The 24,869-nt window shown below is 39.3% G+C and overlaps 1 protein-coding gene across 6 annotated transcripts in view; it reads right to left on the reverse strand.

Moving 5' to 3' along the window:
- Positions 1-24,869, reverse strand: part of YEATS2 (YEATS domain containing 2) — a 108,029-nt gene that overhangs the window by 22,346 nt on the left and 60,814 nt on the right. For 4 of the 6 annotated variants that reach the window (XM_052654300.1, XM_052654254.1, XM_052654174.1 and 1 more), the window contains exons 12-21: positions 24,741-24,869; positions 23,227-23,330; positions 21,777-21,884; positions 20,873-21,055; positions 15,484-15,742; positions 11,836-11,997; positions 9,718-9,890; positions 8,793-8,951; positions 5,599-5,775; positions 1,804-1,990 (exon numbers count right to left, since the gene is read on the reverse strand). The exon at positions 24,741-24,869 is cut by the window's right edge and continues 30 nt beyond it. In XM_052654300.1, coding sequence (XP_052510260.1) covers positions 1,804-1,990; positions 5,599-5,775; positions 8,793-8,951; positions 9,718-9,890; positions 11,836-11,997; positions 15,484-15,742; positions 20,873-21,055; positions 21,777-21,884; positions 23,227-23,330; positions 24,741-24,869 — 1,641 coding nt within the window. The remainder of the gene's footprint in view (positions 1-1,803; positions 1,991-5,598; positions 5,776-8,792; positions 8,952-9,717; positions 9,891-11,835; positions 11,998-15,483; positions 15,743-20,872; positions 21,056-21,776; positions 21,885-23,226; positions 23,331-24,740) is intronic. The other 2 variants (XM_052654336.1, XM_052654422.1) reach the window with 2 other exon arrangements.

Raw genomic sequence — 24,869 nt, forward strand, 5'->3', positions numbered from 1 at the left:
AACCATGGGAAAAATAAACGAGAATTTCCACAATCTTTTTTTTGTTAGTTTTGAAAATACCCAAGAGTAGTTAAGATGATTTATTTAGACTGAAGAGCTCACAAGCCTGTGCTTTTATTTTAGCAAACTATATGCAGTAAAAGGGAAGAATATCCACAATCTTTATTCAAAGGGACTGGGGCATGTGTTGTTGTTTATTCGCTAAGTTGTGTCTGACACTTTAAGACACCATGAACTGCAGCATTCCAAGCTTCCCTGTTCTTCACTATATCCAAGGTTTGCTCAAACTCATGTCCATTGAGTCAGTGATGCCATCCAACAATCTCATGTTGACCCCTTCTCCTCCCACCCTCAATCTTTCCCAGCATCAGGGTCTTTTCCAATGAGTTGACTATACGTATGTGTATGTATTTATGTATGTTTCTCTGTAGGTACATATGTGTCTATATATGATATATGTTATTGTTAAGTCACTAAGTAATGTCTGACTCTCTGCAACCCCATGGACTGTATGTAGCATGCCAAGCCCCTCTGTACTCCACTATCTCTCTGAGTTTGCTCAAATTCATGTCCATTGAGTTGGTGATGCTATCCATCTCATCCTCTGTTGCCCTCTTCTCCTTTCTGCCCTCAATCTTTCCTAGCATCAGGGTCTTTCCAGTGAGTCGGCAGTCCTTCGCATCATGAGGCCGTATTAAGTCATTTAAATAGCCTGTCAAAGAAGGTCAGATTTTTCTCTAAAATAGTTATGGAGAAGCACAACCATAAGCAAACGTTTGGTTTTTACAGCTTTTTGAATTTCAGAATTGTAGATAAGGGAATGTGGACTAACAACGATGATACTAAAAATAACAATAGCAGCAATTATTTATATAATGATTACTACATGTAACACAGTACCCTAGGCATTTAAACTTCATGAGGTAAGCATTAGGCAATCCAGCTTCAGGATTAGTGCTCTAGTTTACCCAAAGAAGTAAAAGGCACACTTTTCTGGGGCCATTCAGTATGGGCATGGAGACAAGATACATTTCATCAAACCTCAGGCACGTCATTCTGACACAACTTAATACAGTAACTACTGTTAAAAATCATGTCTTGGACTCAAAATTTACATCTTTACATTTAAAAATTTTACATTTTATGTACTTTATGAAAGCAAAAAGAAATGAATGATGTTTTGCCATGAGGTCCTTTCAAAACTTATGAGAAATACCCAGAAGAGTTCCAGATGGCTGAAGTTTTACTATATCACTTAAAAATTCTTACTCAATCCATAAAAACATTTCAGACTTGAAAATTTATACCTACATTTTAAATAATACTTCATCTAGAAAGCAGCTATATGAAAAATGCTTCCAAGTTAATGGTTTTTAATAATTTGTTATACAAAATTTTGGTAAGAGTCCCCTGGACTGCAAGGAGATCCAACCAGTCCATCCTAAAGGAGATCAGTCCTGGGTGTTCATTGGAAGGACTGATGCTGAAGCTGAAAGTCCAATACTTTGGCCACCTCATGTGAAGAGTTGACTCATTGGAAAAGACTCTGATGCTGGGAGGGATTGGGGGCAGGAGGAGAAGGAGACGACAGAGAATGAGATGGATGGATGGCATCATCAACTCGATGCACATGACTTTGAGTGAACTCTGGGAGTTGGTGATGGACAGGGAGGCCTGGCGTGCTGTGATCCATGGGGTCGCAAAGAGTCAGACACGACTGAGCAACTGAACTGAACTGAAGACCTTCCAGAAATATTCTGGACCAAAGAAAGGAAAGGGAAATAAAATGATGATACAACTGACCTGATACTGTGGCTTTTCCAGAGATGGGGTTTGGTGTGGACACCAGGGACGTGGCACTGATGACAGAGGGGGCAGGAGCCTTGCAGGATCCCACGGCGGCCTGACTCATACACACTTGCTGCTGTCCAGAAGTTTTCATGACAGAACCCACAGTAGACGATGAACCAGGAGTTGTTCCTTCTGACTGCTAAACCACAGAACCAGAAATAATAAAAATTAAGAAGTAGTGTAACTTACTTACAACAGTGACTGCCATGTAGCACACCCAAAATATTAGCTAGTAGCTGTTATTAACTACCTATTCAATGTCATGCCGTGTAAAATAATTGCTTCTTTAGTTTGGTGGTTCCTACCCCATCACTTTATGGGAAATAGATGGGGAAACAGTGGAAACAGTGTCAGACTTTATTTTCTTGGGCTCCAAAATCACTGCAGATGGTGACTGCAGCCATGAAATTAAAAGACGCTTGCTCCTTGGAACAAAAGTTATGACCAACCTAGATAGCATATTCAAAAGCAGAGACATTACTTTGCCGACTAAGGTCCGTCTAGTCAAGGCTATGGTTTTTCCTGTGGTCATGTATGGATGTGAGAGTTGGACTGTGAAGAAAGCTGAGCGCCGAAGAATTGATGCTTTTGAAATGTGTTGGAGAAGACTCTTGAGAGTCCCTTGGACTGCAAGGAGATCCAACTAGTCTATTCTGAAGGAGATCAGCCCTGGGATTTCTTTGGAGGAAATGATGCTAAAGCTGAAACTCTAGTACTTTGGCCACCTCATGCGAAGAGTTGACTCATTGGAAAAGACTCTGATGCTGGGAGGGATTGGGGGCAGGAGGAGAAGGGGACAACAGAGGATGAGATGGCTGGATGGCATCACTGACTCGATGGACGTGAGTCTGTGTGAACTCCAGGAGTTGGTGATGGACAGGGAGGCCTGGCGTGCTGTGATTCATGGGGTCGCAAAGAGTCGGACATGACTGAGAGACTGAACTGAAACTGAACTGATGTTTTCAGACTTCATGGGCCAGGACATTTTAAAAATTTCAAAATGAGGACGTATTATAGGATTACCATATTAAAAAATTCACCACCTATTATATCACTTTATAAAATAAGGTCCGTCTAGTCAAGGCTATGGTTTTCCCAGTAGTCATGTATGGATGTAAGGGTTGAACTATAAAGAAAGCTGAGTGCTGAAGAATTGAGGCTTTTGAACTGTGGTGATGGAGAAGACTTTTGAGAGTCCCTTGGACTACAAGTAGATCAAACCAGTCAGTCCTAAAGGAAATCAATTCTGAATATTCATTGGAAGGACTGATGCTGAAGCTGAAACTCCAACACTTTGGCCACCTGATGCAAAGAATTGACTCACTGGAAAAGACCCAGGTGCTGGGAAGGATTGAAGGCGGGAAAAGGGGACAACAGAGGATGAGATGGTTGGATGGCATCACCGACTCAATGGACATGAGTCTGAGTAAACTCCGGGAGTCTGTGATGGACAGGGAGGCCTGGTGTGCTGCAGTCCATGGGGTCACAAAGAGTCAGACACAACTGAGCGACTGAACTGACTGACTGATAAAACAGTATTTCAACTTATCACCCGCAATTGGACATAATCTCAGAATGTGAAAATGGAATAGTTTGACTTTATTAAAAACTCACTGAAATATTTTAAAGTTTGTCATATTATTCAACAAACATCTATACAAAGCAGTGTTAAATATCAGGGTCCCGAGATAAAAGCCCTCAAGGAGAGGGTTAGCAGACAGTGATGAAGGCTGCAGCAGGCAAGGGTACAAGGCAGCATGACAAGTGAGAAGGTTACTCCTTCAGCCTAGGGATGGGAGGGAGAGCACTGGGAACGTTAGGGATATCTCAAAGACAGGGAAAGGGGGAGATAAGAGGGTCTTCCCTGGCAGGAGAGAGCACGCAGAAAGTCAGAGGGGTAAGAAAGAACATATATTCAAGGAACTGCAAAGTAGAGTGATATGAGTAGGCATGTGAGGTGAAGCAGTAGTTGCAAGAAGTGTGAAGCCTGGGAAGTGAGCACCTTGGACTGTCAAGAGAATTCAAAAGGGAAACAGACTTTTCAACAAATGTTGCTGGCCAACTGGATACTTACAAACAGAAGAATAAAGTTTGGCCCCCTATCTCGTACCGTATACAAAGACTAATTCAAAATGGACAAAGGGGTAAATGTAAGGGCCCAAACTAGAAAACTCTTCGAAGAAAACAAAGGCTTATATTTTCTGACTTTGGATTAGGCAATGGTTTTTTACTAGCATAAACAAGCAATGAAAGAAAAACTGATAGGGGACTTCCCTGGTGGTGCAGTGGATAGGAATCCACCTGCCAATGCAGGGAACATGGGTTCAATCCCTGATCCAGGAAGACGCCACATGCCACAAAACAACTAAACCTGCGAGCATGGCCACAACTCCTGAGCCCATGCACTACAGCCCAGGACCCACAGCTACTGAGCCCGTGTGCCCTAGAACCCGCACTCCGTAACAAGAGAGGCCACAATGATGAGAAGCCCATGTGCCGAAACTAGAGCAACCCCCTGCTCTCCACAAGAGAAAAGCCTGCTCAGCAAAGACGACTCAGCACAGCCAAAAATAAATAATAAAAATTGTTTTTTTTAAACTCTATTAAAAAGAAAACAGGTAAACAGGACTTCATCAAAGTTAGTTTTGTGATTCAAGAAAGTGAAAAGACAGATAAGAGAGGAGAAAATTTTTGCAAATCTGGTAAAAGACTTGTATCTAGAATATACAAAAATCTCCTACAACTCAATAAGGGAAAGAGAGTAAATAACCCAACCAAATAATGGGCAAAGGACCTGAACAGACATTTCTCCAAAGATAATATACAAATGGCCAGTAAGTATGTGAAAAGATGCACAATATCACTAGCCATCAGGGAAATGGAAATCAAAACCACAGTAAAATACCACTTCACACCCAACACAATCACTAAAACAAACAAACAAAAGCTCCAAACAAAAACAATAAGCATGGACAGAAACAATTATCAGCAAAGACTGGAAAAACTTTGAACCCTCATACATTGCTGGTGGGACTCTACAACAGTGCAGCTGCTTGGGAAACCAGTTTAGTAGTTCTTCAAAATGTTAAATGTAGTTACTATATCATCTAGCAATTCCTTCCTAAGTATAAAGACAAGATAAATGAAAACACAGGATTATATAAAAGGGCTTCCCTCATGGCTCAGCTGGTAAAGACTCTGCCTGCAACATAAAACTTGTACACAAATGTTCATGGCACCATTAATCATTATAATCAAAAGGGGAAAATACCCCAAATATCCATCAACTGATGAATGGAGAAACAAAATGTGGTATATCCATAATACTGAATATTATTTGGCTATAAAAAGGAATAAGTACTAACACATGTTATAAAATTTATGAACCTTGAAATTATGCTAAGCAACAGAAGCTGGTCACAAGTAGATTAGAAGCTGCCTAAGACTTGGGAGAAGGAGGCAGAAAATCAGAGTGACTACTACTGGGTACTAAGGTTCTTTTTGGAGTAATAAAAACAAAAAGCTCTAGAATTAGATAGTAGTGATGGTTATACAACCTTGAGAATAAAAACCACTGAACTGTATGCTTTAAAATGGTGAATTTTGTGGTACGTGAATATTTGAATTTTTTTTAAAAGAACAATTAGTCATTAGTGTGCCTGATAACTAGCTTATGTTGTGTGTGTTTTTTTTTCTTTACTGATTTTATGCTTCATTATGATTTTCTACTATCATGCTACTTCTCACCTGTTGTGCAGGCCCATTTGCTGAGAGGGCTACAGCTGGGGAAGTGGCAGTTGTGATAACCCCTCCTGCAACTCTCAGCATTGTGGTTCCAGGCTTTGAGAGCTGGGATGTGGCTGGTACAGACTTCAAGGTGCTATCAGATATTTTCATTAGAGATGCCTGTCCCCCCGGGGCTGCCTGCAGAGACAAAACAGGTTGGAGTAATAACATTACCCTGGTTAACAGGCACAATTCAATCTTTACCTACATATCCGGCCCCCCATAACACATCCCCAAAAAGGCCTTGCTAATCAAAACTATATGAAGTATTTATTTGTGTACTTTCCAACAAGCTCTCAAGTTTATGACGTTTTAATACAAACGTTCCTTTATCCCTGATGTAGACCAAGTAAATGAATGTATTTGCAAGTCACCGTTTGGCAGCTGTGCCTTCAAAAGTAGGAGACATTTGTTATTAAAAACCTGAGCCCAAAGTGCTCCTAAATGTAACACATAATGTTTAGACATGAAAATCTAATCAAGGGCTGGATTTAAATGGGTAATTTAATGGTGCTAGTATAGGCAGAGCATTTAGCATTTGAGACTCATTCAACAAATTACAGTTTTAGAGGTTTTGTCAGGGTTCAGCAAACTTTTTCTATAAAAGGCATGAGTAAGCATTTTCAGTTTTGCAGGTTGGTTAAATTATTGCATGGAGTCATGACTAGAATCCAGAAGAAGTAGCCGTGACATTAATCTATATTGGGGTCTCATGCAAATTAAAACCACAATGAGATATCATTTCATACTCACAAAAATGGCTACAATTTAAAAGAATGATGATACTCTGTGTTGTGAGGATGTACAGTAACTAGAACTCTCCCACATTACTCACGGGAGAATCAAATGGTACAACTACTTTGATAATGACAGATACAAAACTATACAACAGTTTTTTATACTTACCCTATGACCTAGCTATTCTACTATACAAATGATCTGTATAAGAATGCTCATAACAGTATCATTCATAAGTCAAAACCTGGAAATAACCCAAGCATCCATCAACAGGAGAGTAGAGTCAAGCAACAAAACATTACTCAAGAATAAAAAATCAAAAATCAATACACACATGGATAAATGTCAAAAACATTCTATTCAACAATAGAAGCTTAAAAAGTCTATAATTTTATTGATATGAAGCTCATGAACAGACAAAAGCTACTCAATGGTAACAGAAACAGAAAAATGGTAATATAAAAAAGTGGAATGAGAAATGAAGGTTATGTTTTAGAGTGATGGAAATGCTCTAACGTGTGACTGGGATAGGCTTGAAAGAGCACAGACATCCATCCAACTCACTGAGCAGTACACTGTGATGTACGCATTATTCTATGCAAATTATACCTTAATAAAAAGCAACAGCAAAGGTCTTAGCTGTGGCAGAACAAAAACAGAAAGTCACTGCATTGGGTGCAACATGAGCAGATTAGAAGAAATTAGCTAAGATTTTAAAGAATTGCTTAAAGAATTCTGGAGCCTGATATCTGTTTAATATAGCAAAGAACATCTGATCAAAGGGAATTCACCACTCAAGGAAACCAAATGCTGGTAATCTGAAAAGATCAACAAAACTGATAAACCTTCTAACTAGACTGATCAAGAAAAAAGAGAAGATATATAATTATCAAAGTCCAGAATGAAAAGGGGACATCACTAAATAGCCTAGAGACATTAAAAGGATAATTAGGGAAAATCATGAACTAGTTTGTTCCAAGAAATTCAACTACTTAGATGTAAAAAGGGCTTCTCTAATGGCTCCGACGGTAAAGTATCTGCCTGCAATGCAGGAGACACAGGTTCAATCTCTGGGTTGGGAAGATCCCCTGGAGAAGGGAATGGCAACCCACTCCAGTATTTGTGCCTGGAGAATCCCATGGACAGAGAAGCCTGGCGGGCTACAGTCCATGGGGTCACAAAGAGTCGCACACAGCTGAGCGACTAATAAACACACAAACCCACACACAGATGTAATAAACCAATTCATTTAAGGATATAAACTACCAAATCTCCTTAAGACTAAATAACCTGAACAGTCATATGTGTTAAATAAATTGGAACTGTAGATTAACACCTTCCCAATTTGAAAAGCTCCAGGCCACTACAGTTTCACTGGTATATTCTGAATAGTTAAGAAATAATACCAAGTTGATATAAATTTTTCTCTAAAAAGTGAAAGGGAAGGAGAAGTTTCCAACTCATTTTATGAGGTCAGCACTACGCTGATACCAAAATCAGACAGAAATTGCAATGAAAATTACTGACCAATATTCCCTGGGAAAATTCTAGACAAAATGTTACCAAATCAAATTCAACAATACTGTAAGAGAGTATTTGAAAATATCACAACCAAGTAGGTTTTATTCTAGGAATGCATGGTTGTTTCAACATTCGAAATATTGATGATTCACTTTATTAACAAATTAAAAAAAAAAGAAAAACCACATGATCCTCTCAATAGACAGAGAAAAAGCATTTGACAAAAATCTGATGTGCTTTGAGAACTGCTGATCTACACACAGACATAAAAAGTGCGTTGTTAAAAATGGCGTCACACTGTCTATACCTTCTACACTTTGTTTCATCTGTAAGTTTTTGAAATTTAGCTGTAGATTCTCCTACAGATGATTATGATACCCCTCGCCCAGTCAAAATTCCCTGTCATTACTCTTCCGCCTATACTAAAGCAGCTATAGAAACATATACCAAGCTTCCTATAGCATTTACTTACAATATGGATAGTGTGGCTGATATAACCTATACTATTCAGAATCTCTGATACAAAGTCCCTGCAGAGAAATTTTTAGAACGAAGGGTCAAGAAAATCTTTGTTTCTTCTAAGAAAATATTATGTGGTTATTTTTCTTCCTCTCACAAGTAGGAGAATTTTACAACTGATCATCTTATTTAACTTTGGCAAATTTTATCAAATATACAAGATATTACTGTTTGCATATCTAAATAACTCCCTGGTCTCATCTTCTCATTCTACTTATATTTCCCCAAATCTTGATATTTTATTCTTATTATTCTATACTATTTTATCCCTTATTCTCTTAGGTAACTATAATTTCTCTGTGGAAAGAAACAAGCTGTAATATTTAAATAAATGCCTAACTACCACATATTTGGTATGTGTGTGAGTGTGCATTTACCTGGGTAAACAAAGTGGTTTTTTGTCCAGAGATGACTTTTAACGTCTGCTGTCCTTGTGCAGAGGATGTGCTGACTCCCAGTGTTCCTTGGACCACTGACCCCGTAGTCAGCTGTTTCCCAGATGTCTGCGGTGATGGCTGGCCAACTAAAAATGTGCCCTAAGTTACAAACAAAGACTTGATCAGTAATTCGTGAAGTTCAAATGACTTTAAATCACAAGGTCCTATATTATAAGCAACAATGCTCCCTTCATTTCTGCTACTCACGAAAACAAACAGAATAGCTCTCATCTCAGTGTCACTACCAACAGCTATCCCTGCTTCTCAAACTTTGCACTTGAGTTACACAGCAGGCTGTTGGAAGCTCAAGTTTTACAATCTAGTCCTCACAGCTGGATTACTAAGAACACCTGGAACCAAAATTCTTTTCCCTTACTTGGAGAGGAGCCAAGAAAGAAAGAGGAGCCAAGAAAGAGCGGAAGAAAGGATTAAGGGAAAGCAAGATGGTAGAAAGCTGTCCCTAACCTTGAATCCAATGTTAATTCCAAACCATAACTTGGTACTATCTGGTTACTCCCGTCTAAGAGAAAATTTTCAACTACACACTGATACTATTCCAAACCCATGAGAGGCAACAGCATAGCAAACATCTCTCAGGAAGACCTGGGTTTAAACTCAAATGCTACCAACTAGCTCAGCAGAGAGATCCTGGATAAGTTACTTAAGTCCTTCTGAATCTCTACTTGATTTTCTCTCAAAACATAGATAGCAAGCCCCAAATAACACAAATTTGTAACATGGCTAAAATGTTATTAATAGTACTGACCCCCTGATTCCAGAGCTGTAAAGGTAAATCCACTACAATTAAAGGCAGTCATTATAAATAACTAGGTGATTTAGAAGGTACCGTGACAGATGACCATACCTGAGGGGTTTGCTTGAGGATGTAGGATGTGTACGTCAGATGCTGGGATATCCCTCCAGGGCCAGCAGGGTTCTGGGCTCCACCGGTTCCGCCTGTTCCTCCACTGCTGCCACCGCCTCCCCCACTACTACTGCTGCCGCCACCGCTGCCGCCAGCTGAGCCAGACTGGAGGTCTGAAAATGCAACGAATGACAGCATAGTCGTAAGAATACTAAGAGGAGCTGTAACAGAGAAAACAGATGAGCCCAGAGCAATGTTGTCACGAAGGCTGCATTCCTCCCCTTTCCTTCTTTCCTCCTTTTTTGGTGATACCAGACTTCTGTGACAAGAGTGAGAATTTCCGGGTGCAGAAGATGCAAATATATTTACTTCTGACTGAATGGAGGTCAACTAGTTCAGCTCTGAGTACTGAAATGAAGAACTTCTCTTTGCAAGTGGGCTTAGCTGTGGGAGATTGAGATGGATACATTTTCTAACCAAGTGTTTTTAATCAACACCTAATGTGCTCAGAGAAGAGCTCCCAAACTTTTTGGCATCTGATTCAATTTCAGTGAAACTGCTGGAATTTAGTGTAATTTTACAGTACTCTCTCTTTTCCATCTCACCCTGCTCTGGAAAAAACTAAGACATTCCTCATCTTTATAATAACTCCAGTCTATTTTGCTTTTCAAATTCCACTTTAAAGCCTTTGTACCCCTTTTTACTTTCTTTTTGGTGACATATAAAAACTAAACTCTAAGGAGCTCTCTGAATGGATTTTTGGAATACTTGCATTGTCTTCTTCTTACATAGCTAAATTTTTGATACATCACTGCTTAGGTATGAGGAAAAAACACCAGGGTGAGAGAGTGGAGATCACTCATTACAGTCAGTAAACAAAATCGTTGACTAGCTTCTGAAACTCAGTGCCCCAAAACCAAATTTCCCTGCCAAGTTTATGATGAATCTCTCTATCCAAAACTTTATTCCCTTTCTTGTACCCTTTGATCTCAGTCCTGTGCTAACTGAACATTAATCAACCAGAGTCAGAAGACTAAAACTGCCATTGTTAATAAAATCATTCATGTACTAAAACTGTTGTTGCAAATAACATCACTGAAGTAAAACCTCAGTTTCTCCAGGGCAAGATGAGCGAACAGACCCCTGAGCCTTGGACCACCTGGCCAGAGAAACATAAACCAGAGACATGCTGACTCCCGAAACTATGACTAAGAAATGTTACGAGATGATGATTAACCCTGGCTTCTCTGTTCTTCCCCTTTAAAAACCCCAAACTCAAAGACCAAGCTGGAGTGGACCTGAGACTTGTTTCCCACTTGCTTGGTTGGTGCCCTTGCAATAAACCCTTGCTCTGCTGCAAACTCCTCCTGTCAGAAAATGCCTTTCTGTACCATGGGCACACAAGCCCTTGCCTGGTTACAATTACACACTGCATTTTGGCAAGTGGCTAATTTCTAACGAACCTAACTGCTGTACCAATTATACTTCTGACTCAGACAGAAGTAATTCCTCTTACCCTTTCAACACCACCCAAACTGTTTTTTACTGTATGTCAAAGCAAAAGTTTATAAACCATTTATATAAGTATAAACCATCTAATTTCTTTGGGGCTTTACATCTTATACACTAAAGTTGAGCCTGTATTTCTCTTGCCATTTGCCAAACTAGCAAATTTAAGATGCACATCTAAATAATGGCAAGCAGAGACACTTGATTCCAATCCTATTCCCATCCCCTTCAAGATAAAAACAGGTGTTCAGCAATCTTCTCAGGTGTTACCAGTTTTTAGATACCTGACAGAAAGAACTCTTATTTTCAGCTTAGCCTTCTCCCCTGAATAGCTTCAACATCCTCACCTCTTCAGTGTATTTGTTCCTGATCCCAGACTCTTCAGTAGATAAATCCAAGAAAACAGTGTCACCTCCTAAGACTATGATTATTTTAAAAATCCAATGCTAGTTAAAATATTTGTATGGTTTAAATCCATGTGGGCAAATGCCACCATGTTACCACAAAGCTAACAAAATGCTTTCTGAAACAGGTAAGAACTGCCCCTCTGGTGGATGAGGTGAACATACTCAAAGACCCAAGAACCAAATGATTTAACGATGGACTTACTAGCATTGTTGGTAGCTCGCAGGATGGCTCCCTGAGGGATCAGCAGCAGTTTTCCTTTGCCCGAAGGGTTCTTACTGTTTGTTGTAAGGTAGAGTTTAGTGCCAGGAGGCAAGTTTGCCAAGTTGGCCAAATTAGTAGCTGGAAGCTGCAATGTTGCCATCACTAAAATGGTGAAGGAAATAAAGGGGAAAAAAAGAAAGAGGAAAAACAGTAAGTTAAGTTGGAACTGAAGGCAATGCTAGTTCTGAAATTGAAGCTAGAGAATGCTAGTTCTAAAATAAAATACTTATTCAAAAACATTAATAAACGTGGTGGGAATGTAAACTGATACAGCCACTACGGAAGACAGTTTGGAGATTCCTTAAAAAACTAGGAATAAATCTACCATATGACCGAGCAGTACCACTTCTAGGCATGTATCCTGAGGAAACGAAAATTGAAAAAGGCACGTGTACCCCAATGTTCACTGCAGTACTATTTACAAAGCTGGGACATGGAAGCAACCTAGATGTCCATCAACAGACGAACGGATGAAGCAGCTGTGGTACATTTATACAACAGAATACTACTCGGCCATAAAAAGGAATGCATTTGAGTCATTTCTAATGAGGTGGATGAACCTAGAAGTCAGTCACAAAGAGAAAAAATATCATATACTAACACATATATGTGGAATCTAGAAGGATGGTACTGATGAACCTATGTGCAGGGCAGCAACGGAGATGCAGACATAGAGAACAGACTTGTCGACATGGGCGAGGCTGAGGAATGAGAGGGCAGCAAGCATGCAGAGAGAGCATGGAAGCAGCTACACTACAATATGTAGAACAGACAGCCAATGGAAATTTGCTGTATGACTCAGGGAACTCAAACCGGGCTCTGTAAAAACCTAGAGGGGTGGGAAAGGGTGGGAGGTGAGAGGGAGGTTCAAGAGGGAGGAACACATAGACACTGAATGGCTAATTCATGTTGCTATACGGCAGAAGCCAAACCAATACTGTAAAGCAATTGTCCTTCAATTAAAAACAAAACAAAACTCTACAGTTTGCTTCCTAGATACACAATGCTTTAAAGGCTGATATTCTTAATTATCTTGCTAATTAAAAAATTTACATACTAGAATAATCTGCTATAAACTATAAAGAAGTTTATATCTGTATATAAATAGTGACCATATATACTGGTTTGCCCAAAGCAGTTACAATTTATACCCATGTCCCAACTATAATTTGGGCTTCCAAGGTGGCGCTAGTGGTAAAGAACCCATCTGCCAATGCAGGAGATATAAGAGATTTGGGTTCAGTCCCTGGGTCAGAAGATCCCCTGAAGGAAGGCCTAGCAACCAACTCCAGTATTCTTGCCTGGAGAATCCCACGGACAAAGGAGCCTGGCAGGCTATGGTCCATAGGGTCACAAAGAGTTGGACACAACTCAAGCAACTTAGTACACAGCACCCACTATAAATATTAATAGTGACTCAACTCTCAAAAGCACTATGGTTTAGACAATTAATGAAATAATCACATTTCAAATGTGAAATAACATTTCCTTCGCATTTGTTTAAAGCCCCTTTACGGTCAATTTCTAGTAACGATGAATTTACTGATTTGAAACAAGACTTCTAGTCTCCCTCACTTCCTAAGAACTAAAAAACGCTATAGTCAACTACTGACACATATACTATGAAATTATAATTCATCTTTTAAAAGTCTCACCTATGTCAAATAGCTTTCACTTACCACTTAGAATTTCCTTCTCAGTGCACATGGCTGTAAAACCTCTGAACATGAAAACTTTCTGCAGTTACTTTGCATTAGAATCTCCACCAAACAAACCCGAGAGAACCACCTGAGCAGCCTCAGGGCAAGGACGCTCACTCCTCCTCCTGCCTGCGAGAGTATTCTGATTACCACTTCACTGTGCAAAGCTTTGGGAGGCAGAACCCTGGAAGCTGCCCCAAATAACCAGGAACTGATACTGAACTGAGGGCCATCTCTCCGTTATGACCAGAACTAATCTCATCTTAAATCACTGTGCATAGCAACAGTGGCTTTTAAACCAAATCTTAGCAACATCAGAACCGCAAACCTCTCTACCACGCACACCCAGAGCCCGTCCCCACGGGGCTCAAGGTCCCTGATCTGAACTCATCCCCTCATCCTTTCTTCCTTCACTTTCTTACTAGGCCCCCAAACCCAGGAATTCATGCTGTGATCCTTACACCTTCTAGAACCTTAGTCTCCTTGAACATTATTCTTTTTGTGGTAATTAAAACTGTCAGTCCTCTGAAGATAAGACATCCCCAGGAATCCCCTAGCTATTTTCTGTTTTACCTCAATATCCAAGGTGTAGGGCCAGAAGGGAGAAGGCAATGGCACCCCACTCCAGTACTCTTGCCTGGAAAATCCCATGGATGGAGGACCCTGGTAGGCTGTAGTCCATGGGGTCGCTAAGAGTCAGGCACGACTGAGCGACTTCACCTTCACTTTTCACTTTCATGCATTGGAGAAGGAAATGGCAACCCACTCCAGTGTTCTTGCCTGAAGAATCCCAGAGACGGGGGAGCCTGGTGGGCTGCCGTTTATGGGGTCGCACAGAGTTGGACACGACTGAAGTGACTTAGCAGCAGGAGAGGTACATTTCTGCTCTGCAGTATGGCTTTTAAACCATTATCACCGCTCACTCCAGGGGAGGAGAAACAGCCCTGCCTCCTTTGAGGCTTCTACTGAGCTATATCTCCCTCTCTTTTCTCCTCTCGTTTCCTGAACTCTCAAGTTACTTCCTTCCCCTCATTTGCTGAAGGCAGACTCCTGACTCAAAACTACTGTGCTCTATGCTAAAGATAATCATTCTCAGTGACATCACTGTAGAAGACTTATTTATTCTCTGCCTTCTCGGGTGCTATATCTTCCAAAGATCTCTTCTCTGGTCCATCTCGAACATTCATTTTTCTTTTTAAATTTATTCATTTTTAACTGAAGGATAATTCTTCATAGTATTGTGCTGGCTTCTACCAAACATCAACATGAATTAGCCATAGGTCAAACACTAATTTTTAATGCCACAAATGAACTCTGTCATCAGCAACAATCCGTCACCTCTGAAATCTTCATTTTGGACATTCACTACCCTTCTATCCTCCCAACTCACAGCAACCACTCTTTAGCCTCATCAAAAATTAGTACATATCAAATGCCTTAAGTATATTTCTTCCTGCCCTCACAGAAATAACATATCAAGGACTAAAACATTCAGAGTGTTTCAACTTTTATTTAGTAGAGAATGCCTTAGTCAAGTATCGCCAAATGCTGCTGGTAAATGAACATACCAATATCTTATATCTGAAATAGAACCCAAAGCGGAAATGAGGACAAATGAGTATTCTTCAGACTTGAAAGCAGTATCAAGAAATATACTCTATTTCAACTGCTCTTTATCTCCCTCTCACACACACATACCTTAAAGCAGAAGCATTATAGATCTCTATGTAAAATGTTACATGAAAAAGATTAACATGTCTTTATAAAACTCCTTACAACTTCAAACTACTAAGTTATCCTAGAGAGAACCAAATAGCAAATAAAATCACTAGCACAGAGGATTTTGGAAGGGGCTGTTGCAGAAAGGGACCTCAATTAATATCAGTACCTGAACCTTGGGATCCACTCTTCTGAGGGCCAGCAGCAGTGACCTGAGCCTTGGTTAAGGTCTGCACCGGCTGAGCGACAATGGTTCCTCCACCTCCACTCACAATTGCCTTGGCAACTCCTTGGGTCACAACTTGCTTTGGACCAACTGCTTTGGCGACAGATGAGCTAGCCTTGGCTACAAGGATCTGACCACCACTGATTGCCACCGCCTGCTTCACTGTTGAAGGCAGAGTAGACCCAACTGGCACCCCAACAACCTGTTCAAAACAGAGAAAAATCCAGCAGTGCTTCTTCTCATAGTCCTTCAAGGTTTTAAAACAGTACAGTCACTCTGTTTCAGCAAAGAACAAAGGAAACTCCTAGACACAACACATATACTGTCTAATTCAGTTGTCTAGGAATGCTATCTATGATGTGAACAGTAGTATTTCTCACAATCTGGATGTTATTACAATAAAGTGTTACAGCTTTTGTCCTAACCCCAGCTACTATCTATAACTTACTTTAATTATAAAAAGTAGTATATGTTAAAAAAAAATACTTAGGACAAACAGAAATAAAAAAGAAAAAATAAAACTCTACTCACCTTGAAATAATCTCCTAATTATTTACTTCTGATTCTTTTTAACGTACATTTTGAAAACAAAGATTAGGATATATATAGTTTTATAATTTTTAAATTTAACATAATGTTACAGGGATTCCTAATGCTATTGTTTTTCAAAAACATTTTTAGGTGACCAAAAAAAAATGTATTAGAATAGATATATCATAATCTAAGTAAATATTTCACTGCTGTGTCACTATTTAGGTAACTTAAACTTAACATTACGAAAACTGCAATAAACATTCTCATATATAAACTATAAATTCCACTATATACTTTTAAATATCACCTCTTCATTAATTCCTTCTGTGCTTTCTCTGTCTGAAGCAATTATTTCTTCATCATTAGAACATCTAGCAATTAGTGTCATTCATTATATGGTATAACATGTGACACCTCTTCCAACTGATTTTTAAGAAAAGTTATCTTTTTCTATACCCTCTAATCTTTTCTTTCCTTGAAGGTAGACATTCAGTTAAAAAAGAAAAAATGTAAGCTAGAAAAACATTTAATTCAATTTTTTTTAAAAAGGTTCCAGCACCAAACAATGAAAATTAGAAATACATTGTCCTGAAAAGACTATAAACTCTTTCAAGTAAGAAAATACTTTGGAGCTCTTTTAAAGCAAGGTCAATAGTAGGATTTTCAATTAGAAGGAACAACTTAATTAATGGAAAACTGGGGCAGTGTTTCCCACTCCCCAATTATTTATTTTATAAAGAACTCACCAGAAACTAGATAAAAAGACTTCTATAAGGTTATAAGAACAGCAAAAGATCTAACTTCTAAAAACAAAAAAGATAAAGAAGAAAGTGCTTTTCAACCATCAGACTGGAGGGGAAAGTTTTAAAGCCTGATGATACCAAGAACTAGCTAGAGGATATGGGGAGACAGGAACTTTTGTTCACTCCTGGTAAAAAGATAAATTTGTCCAGCCACTCCAGAGGGTACTGGGATAGCTACTAAAACTGAAAATTCACCCTATTAAAGCAGTTCTCCTTTTAGGAATATATCCCAGCTGAACCCCAATATCTATTCTCTGCTTCTCTCTCACAGTAGTAGAACCTCCAATTTCCAGGCACGGTCATGGCCACACAGAATGCTATTTTCCAGCTCCTTCACACCCAGGTGTGACATCTCCTTTCTGGCTAAAGGGATAGGAACAGAAGTGGTGTGTGCGACTCTTCAGTTCTGCTCTCCCTAAAACCCCTTCCCCTTCCCTCTTCCTGCTGACCAGAAACGTGACTTGGTGGCATGAGGGGAAGGGGCCACAGGATGAAAAACAAATGCTGAAAATGACAGAGAGACATGATGGAGTCTACATTCTTGAGGACTGTGGGACCAGCACACCAGAACTGCCTACTGGTCTCTTATGTGTGAGAGAAATAAGCTTATTTAAGCTTCTGGTTTGGGAATTTCTGTTCTAGTAGTTGAACTTTTTTTCCTAAGACGTCTGTCTTTACATTTCCAAAATATATCACACTTAATAATCCATTGACTAAGCTAAATTACATATATTTTATGTTCCTAAATTAACAAAGAAAACACAGATCTGAAAGGAAAATAATATATGCAAATGATACCACTTACATGTGGAATATAAAAAATACAACTAGTGAATATAACAAAAAAGAAGTAGACTCAAAAAAGAAGTAGAATGAACTAGCGGTTACCAGTGGGGAAATGGAAGGAAGGAAGGCCAGTACAGGGATAGAGGATTTAGACGTACAAACTATTAGGTATAAAATAAGCTACAAGGGTATACTGTACAACACAGGGAATACAGTCAATATTTTATAAGTATAAATAGAGCATAACATTTAAAAATTGTTCATCACTACACTGTACACAGGTAACATGTAGTACTGTACACAAACTATATTTCAATGTAAAAAAAAAGGAAAATAATACATACATGCACTTATTTTTTCTCCCCAATCCCATGCATCTGGCTTGCTTTTCTCTCCTTGTGCCCGCCTCTATCCTCACACTCAACTGCTTCAAAATGTCCAGAATATGATGTACCTAATCTCTCCAAAAGCCAAATAAAACATCACCATGTTGGCCACAGGAGGGCAGTTGTTATTAGCAGAGCCTGTACATTAAGAACAAACCACTCACAAGATGAACTTCCCTTTCTTTATTCTCATACACTGAGAATGAGGAAGCCTGGCATTCTACTGGGGAAAGCCCTATGCAGGGTTTACGTCTATGACACCACAGCTAAGTCTCTTACGTAGGACACTGTAACCCCAAATTAGCTTAAAAAAAGAAAAACAACAACAACCACCACAACATTTGGGCCTAGGGCCTGAAATCACTTACCAAATGTTCTCTTCTTCCCCTCCCACAACACTTGTCTCTGCTTTCCATGTTTCCTTCTATCAACAGTTTCACAAAGCAGTTTCACTTTTGTTCTGTACTGTTATAAACACTTAACTCTGATTCATGCTTTGATTCGGTGTTTTTATTCCTGCCCTCCCTGTGCACTGTACAGACCTCTGCAAGTCAGAAACTAGCAACCTGAAGCTGAGGATTCATATATGTGACTTTCCCTCCAGACACTGAAAAACATAGCCACTTACGATTCGGTGCTCAATGATAGCAACTATTCCATGGTACTCACACACTGATATCTCACATAACATTATATGCCATCACTGATTTAGCACCTGCTCTGTGTTAGGTACTCGATATACAATGATCTCTAATTCTCCTACAGTGCTGAAAGGCAAAGAAAGGGCAATGTTCCCTTTTGTTAGGTGAAAAAACAAGGTTCAGAGAGATGAATCTGCCCAGTTCACACAGGTAATAAGTGGCTGAGATCTAAGTGTGTAACAATCTCTAATTACAAAGCTCATGCTGTTTTAACTAAACCACACTGCTTCCTTCTCATGTGAACCACCAATTCCTTAGCTGTCTCTTTCATGTCAAAAGCAGCACCTCAATACCTATGAAAAAACTAAGCTGTTGCCAAAGCTGTGTGGAAGTTAAGAGTACTATTCTGTTCACCCTTCTGTTTTCTGGCTTGCTTTCTCTCACTGCACCTCAGCAATAAGAGGGACAGCCTGTATGTGCACACAGCTCCTTATCTTGAGTCTAAAGCAGATACTAAATTTCTGGAATAGATGTCTTTTCTCAGGTTCTGCTGCTTCTCTGCAATTTTTTCACACTTCCGTGGCTTTTCTTATCAGGTGCCTTTACATTTTATTCAAGGCATGGTTTTATTCTAGCACAAACCCATCATCCACTTTCTCTTGGTCCTACCTTGCCATTAGGTAGGTGGGAATGTGACAAGAAAGCCAATATTACTGGGTGAACAGATTTGCAAAATGCAAAAGTAGCAAAAAGTGGAAACTTCTCAGAGTTTCTGAGGACAAAGTGCAATGTTATAATGATTCAAAACCCAAATCAGAAATACCATGTATTTCTAGGTGAACCAAAATAGATTTTAAACAACATATAGGACATGTCTACATGTCTGAGTACAAAGACCAGATGACAGTAACTGATTCACAAAAGGAATCTGGACAAAATGCTTATCCCTGAGGCCAAAACAACGGAAGAAGCATCAGGAAGTAGCTGGGGGTTGCCTGTTTTAGTGATTCTGCCTATGGAACCCCCCAAATCAGATTTGATGCTGTAGCTCTATGGTTCCTAAATTTGCCTGATCATATGAGTCAACAGGAGAGCTTGTTAAAAATCCAAACTCCCAGGGCCCCAGAGAAGTTCTGATCAGTAAGTCTGAGATGGGGGCCTCAGTATCTATACATTCTTAATCATCAGTTGAGTCTTATAAGCAGGTAAGTCTGGCAAAGTAGTTAATGAACTCTTACAGATTTTAGAACCAACTATAACACTATGAATTTTTAACTCAATCTACATGCAGCTATCTAGACTAACCAAAATATCTAAAACCTTTTTCTATTTTAAAGTTGAAAAGCAAGCACTTCACACAATTGTAACAGCTTTAGGATATATCTGCCCTAAATTAAGTGAAATAATTTTAACTCTGGATGTTCTAAAAGCATGCTGAATGGCCCCAAATTTTAACAGGTCCAGAATGGGGAGTTTTGGAGTCACTAGACCTGGGTTCTAATTCTCTGTCACTTATTATAATAGCTGTATGCTCTTAAGGGAGTTGCTTAACCTCTCAGAGCCACAACTTCCTCATTTGTAGAACAGTGGTCAAAATAACCACCTTGCAAGGTTGTCTGAGGATTAAGACAATACATGAATAACAGCAGGATAAACTCTGACAGTCCTTAAGCACCACGGATACAGGGAAACATGTATCTCTGCTTTATAATTCTCCCAATATGTAAATTCCCCAAACCTCCAGATAACAAAGAAAATAAACTCTCTAAGGAGCCAGGAATCACTCAACAGATCACACAGCCAGGACATCAGAGGTACAAACTATAGCACTCTTCTATCAGAAATAAACAAGTAAACAGTAAACCTCGATCCTTTCCATTACCCACTTTAGACCTGAATTAAGTAGACAGTTGTGTCCAAGACGTCAAGTGCCTTTACTGCCAGAGAAATAACACAGTGTCCTTTCACCTCTTGGACTGTCCCCGGCCCCTCTACAAAATATGTTCCTGCTCTTGTCAACGACTATGGCAAGAACAGGTAGATTTAACATAGACTTTAGTCCATAAGCTTTCCCAGGATCATCAATAATGCTCTCACCCTGAATCCTTGCACCACTTGGCCATGACTCAGGCAAACAACGTTCACTGACAGGTTGACTTCTCCACCCTTACCCAACACAAACCTTGGAGGGCTGAATCTTTGGTGACTGGGCCGTCCCTTCTCCAGTAGTTAGAACCTGTTTTTGAGGGGACACAGCTATCATGTGACCCCCTTTCAGAGTCACATACTGAGGGAGTGGTGACTGGCTGGCAGCTCCTGTTGTGGGTACATGAGAGGCTTCACCAGGTTCTTGTTTGATGATTACCTTGCAACAAACATGATAATGATACTGAATAAACAGTCCATGAACAATGCTACTAATATTTGAATTTATTCTGTCTGCAGGAGTTAAGCCTGGTCTGTAAAAAATGACTCCGCTAGATGGGTAAAAATACTGCTTAAATATAGCCTTAAATCAGCATGCATGCATGCTCAGTAGTATCCAACTCTTTGCAACCCCAAGGATGGTAGCCCACCAGGCTTCTCTGTCCATGGGATTTCTCAGGCAAGAATACTGGAGTGGGTTGTCATTTCCTTCTCCAGAGGATCTCCCTGACCCAGAGACTGAAGCCACATCTCCTGTGGCTCCTGCACTGGCAGGTATTCTTTTACCACTGAGCCACCTGGGAAGCCTAATACACCCCATAATAGCTATTAAAGGGACCAAAAGTAGGGTGTGGACTTGATCCAGTGTATCTGCAAACCAATCTGGTCATTTGTTTTAGGCACTGGTGGCAAAATGGCACTAGGGAGAAATGCACTGTTGATGCTCGCTGAAGTTCCCATCTTTCTGAACTCCAGGGGAAGCCCTGTCAACAACACTAAACAAATGGAAGCACGTCTAGGATCCAGTCTTACAGATGAAACACACTAAAAAAAGTTTTATGTTGTGGGGTGGTAGCATCAATGAACTCCAACGTGCCACAAAAAAGATTCTGTAACAAGAACTTAGCAATTTGTGGGATAATCCCCTCAGCAATACTTACTTTTGTGAAAGCTCCAAGTCCTCCAGTTATAGGTTTGGGGCTTTGAACTTTAGGGTGACTCCCAATTGGGCAAAGAGGTGGCATAGATGCAAACAAAGAATCCTCCTGCTGTGTTTGTAAAAATACGTATTGTACAATTAGGATAAAGTCAGTGATTTCAGACACTCTAGTCACTTACATTTAATACAAGCCTGTGACATTCTCCAGCAACATACACCAAAAAGCAAAACAAAAACCCAAAACTCTTTGGGGTCTTCCAAGTCCACCTGCATTTTAATTATTGCTTTTGAGGCTAATTCAAAGTAAGGCTATAACTTGGCAAGAACCCACTCATATGTGCCCACTATAAGCTGCAAAGACTCCTATCATACAATCTCTAATGTCTGGTTGACTCACTGGTTTCATGTCCAGTCCCCTGCCAGATGCTACTGAAGGACAGGTACTATATTCTATTTCCTTTTCTATCCCTAGAGTCTAGGCACTGAATAAAAAATGAATGTAACAGGTAGTTACAGTGTTTCAGTACACACACCCTTTCAACACTGCTTGTAACTTGGTCTGTTACCCTTACTCTGGAATAATACTCAGGATGCAGAGGGCTATTTTTTCACTAAGAATTTTAAAGACAATACAGCAAAAAGGACAATTAGCAAGACAACAAGGGACAAAATTCAAAATTACTGTCATTTGTCTCTAGTTCTCAAATACATAAGCCAACTCTCAGAGGCAATTTTCCAAAATGGTGGGGGCAAGCAACAAAGTTAAAGGCACTGCTTAACTGTAATGAAATACCATCAACAAATATGAAAAAATACACTGGTAGAGAATTAAAGCCATTAAGGGAGTTTTTACAATTCAGGCATTCTTATAATACAGTGATCACAGACTACACTGAATTTAGAGAAAAACCTCGCCTTGGATCAGAAAACTATTCAGTATCATCACCATTAAGTGCCTAACAAAGAAATGTTAACACTAGTCATGTAAGAGATGACCTTTGAATTTTCAGGAATTCTCAAACAGGAGTTTTTACCTCAGAGGTTCTAGCCATAAGGCAGCCAAGACAATGACAGGCTGAATCACTAATCCAACAGTGTTGATTGTCTCTGCCAAATAGTGAGCAGATAACTAGTGCTATGATCTGAACAAATCAGATCTTGTTTGGGGTTCTAAATTTCAAAAGACTTCTTACCCTGAAGAAGGTGGGGGAGGGGGGGAAATAGACTACAGAAAGAGAAGAGTTATTACTCTATTAAAAAAAAAGTGTAACAAAGCTGTCCAAACAACAAAAAAAATCATAGGTAAGGGAGGGGAGTTTGGAGTACTTGATTTTATGATACTTTTTAGCTTGAAGATTCTACTTTATGAAATCTGCAGCATCACCTGACAAATTCTGGCTCAACCTGAATGTACCATTTTAGAAACTAGCGAAGTGCAATAAGAGTGTTACCTTGACAGCAGATGTTACAAAACTACTTCCATGAATTTTAGGAACTGGGGAACCTGTTCCTTGGGAGGCCTGAGAGGCAGCAGAGAGCTTGCTGGTAGGACTTCCTGACAAGAAAAGTTGATTTAAAAACAAAGTATGAACAAAGTAAAATTTACAAAAGGGAATTCTGAAGCCATTTTCCACCACCCTGCTCTTCTCCCCACTATTTAGTGTTCATTTTGAAGGGTTGAAAACTTACAACCAGGAGATTATTATAGAAAAAACACTTAAGGATTCATCCCATTAACTTGACCACTTCATCCTAAAAAGGGACAAGAAGCTAATAAGGAAGTATAGTAGAATAAGTAAACTAAGTAGACATTATGTATCTGTACTTTTATAGAAAGAGATACTGTAACATAATGGTGCTGGTTATTTCACAATGTGCCAAAATGTATGCATTCAACTGAATGTGAGTTCCTTCAAAGTAGTTTCACTAGAAGGTTACACCTATGGCAAAATACTGACAACATTAAACAGTTTGTACTAAGTACAACTGTCTTTAGGGTCTGATCAAAGTCAGTCACATTATCAACAGTCAACAGGAGTCAAGACTAAAAATGGACTAATTTGGTCACCTCCTCCATTTACCAAACTTGCCTGCAGAGACTGGCTTATTCCTAAAACTAAACATCCTCAAAGGACACCTTCTTAGCATCCCTAAGTGTATTCAAAAGGGAGTCTCTGAAAGTAGCATTTTCTTAAAGGAGTTCTATAATTATGATCAGTGTTAAAGAATATAACTTTTCCAAATACTTGCAAAGGCCCAAATACATTAATCTGTGTTAAAAATCAATTAAGTTTAAAAAAAAAATCAGTCTCATTATACTCATTCCTCTTATTTCATTTATTTTAATTAGAAGTGAAGGCTACAGGAATGTTTACACAGAGGAACGTGTGTTTAAACAGTTGATTGAAGAAAATGAGTAAAATGTTTTAAGTACCTCAAAGAAATCTAAAAAGCACTCTATTTATTTGAAGTTACAATGATAAACACAGTGAATCCAAAGACTTCTTATTCTTCCCATTACAATTAAAAAAAAAAACCAAAAAACTAGAGTTCAGTTTCCCTCCCACATGCAAGTTTTATCTAATTTGCGGAAAAGTAAAGATTAGCTTTACTTTACACTGAGGAAAAACATATATGGCTCGGAAAGCTATTCCTGTTCTAAAGCTTAATTTAGAAAATTTAATAACCACGTTGTCCAAAAAAAGAATACATTCTAAATGAGAATATAATCTACATTTTTCTCTTTTTAGAAAATTAATTGACTCAGTTTGAGTCTTTAGGGGAAAAAAACAATTTCTACAAATATAATTTTAACAAAAAGTAAATCGTCTCTCGGAGAAAGAGCACTGGGGTTACTCTGATGTATTCCCTCCTCCTGTTCAAGGTTGAAGATTTCATTCTCCCATTATCTGGCTACTAAGTCACCTTGGGGATTGCATGAATATTGTTCAGTTCAAACACACACCTGCAGTAGGAGTGGAGGCTCCAATAACCTGCCCTGGCTTGTCCACGATAACATAAGGATTATTAATAACAGAACTGGTAGTGCCTTGCTTCACATGGACTGGAGTGGAAGTTGGGGTTCGAGGCAATG

Source organism: Budorcas taxicolor, chromosome 1, assembly GCF_023091745.1.
Source record: "Budorcas taxicolor isolate Tak-1 chromosome 1, Takin1.1, whole genome shotgun sequence".
In the NCBI taxonomy this organism is placed as follows: domain Eukaryota; kingdom Metazoa; phylum Chordata; class Mammalia; order Artiodactyla; family Bovidae; genus Budorcas; species Budorcas taxicolor.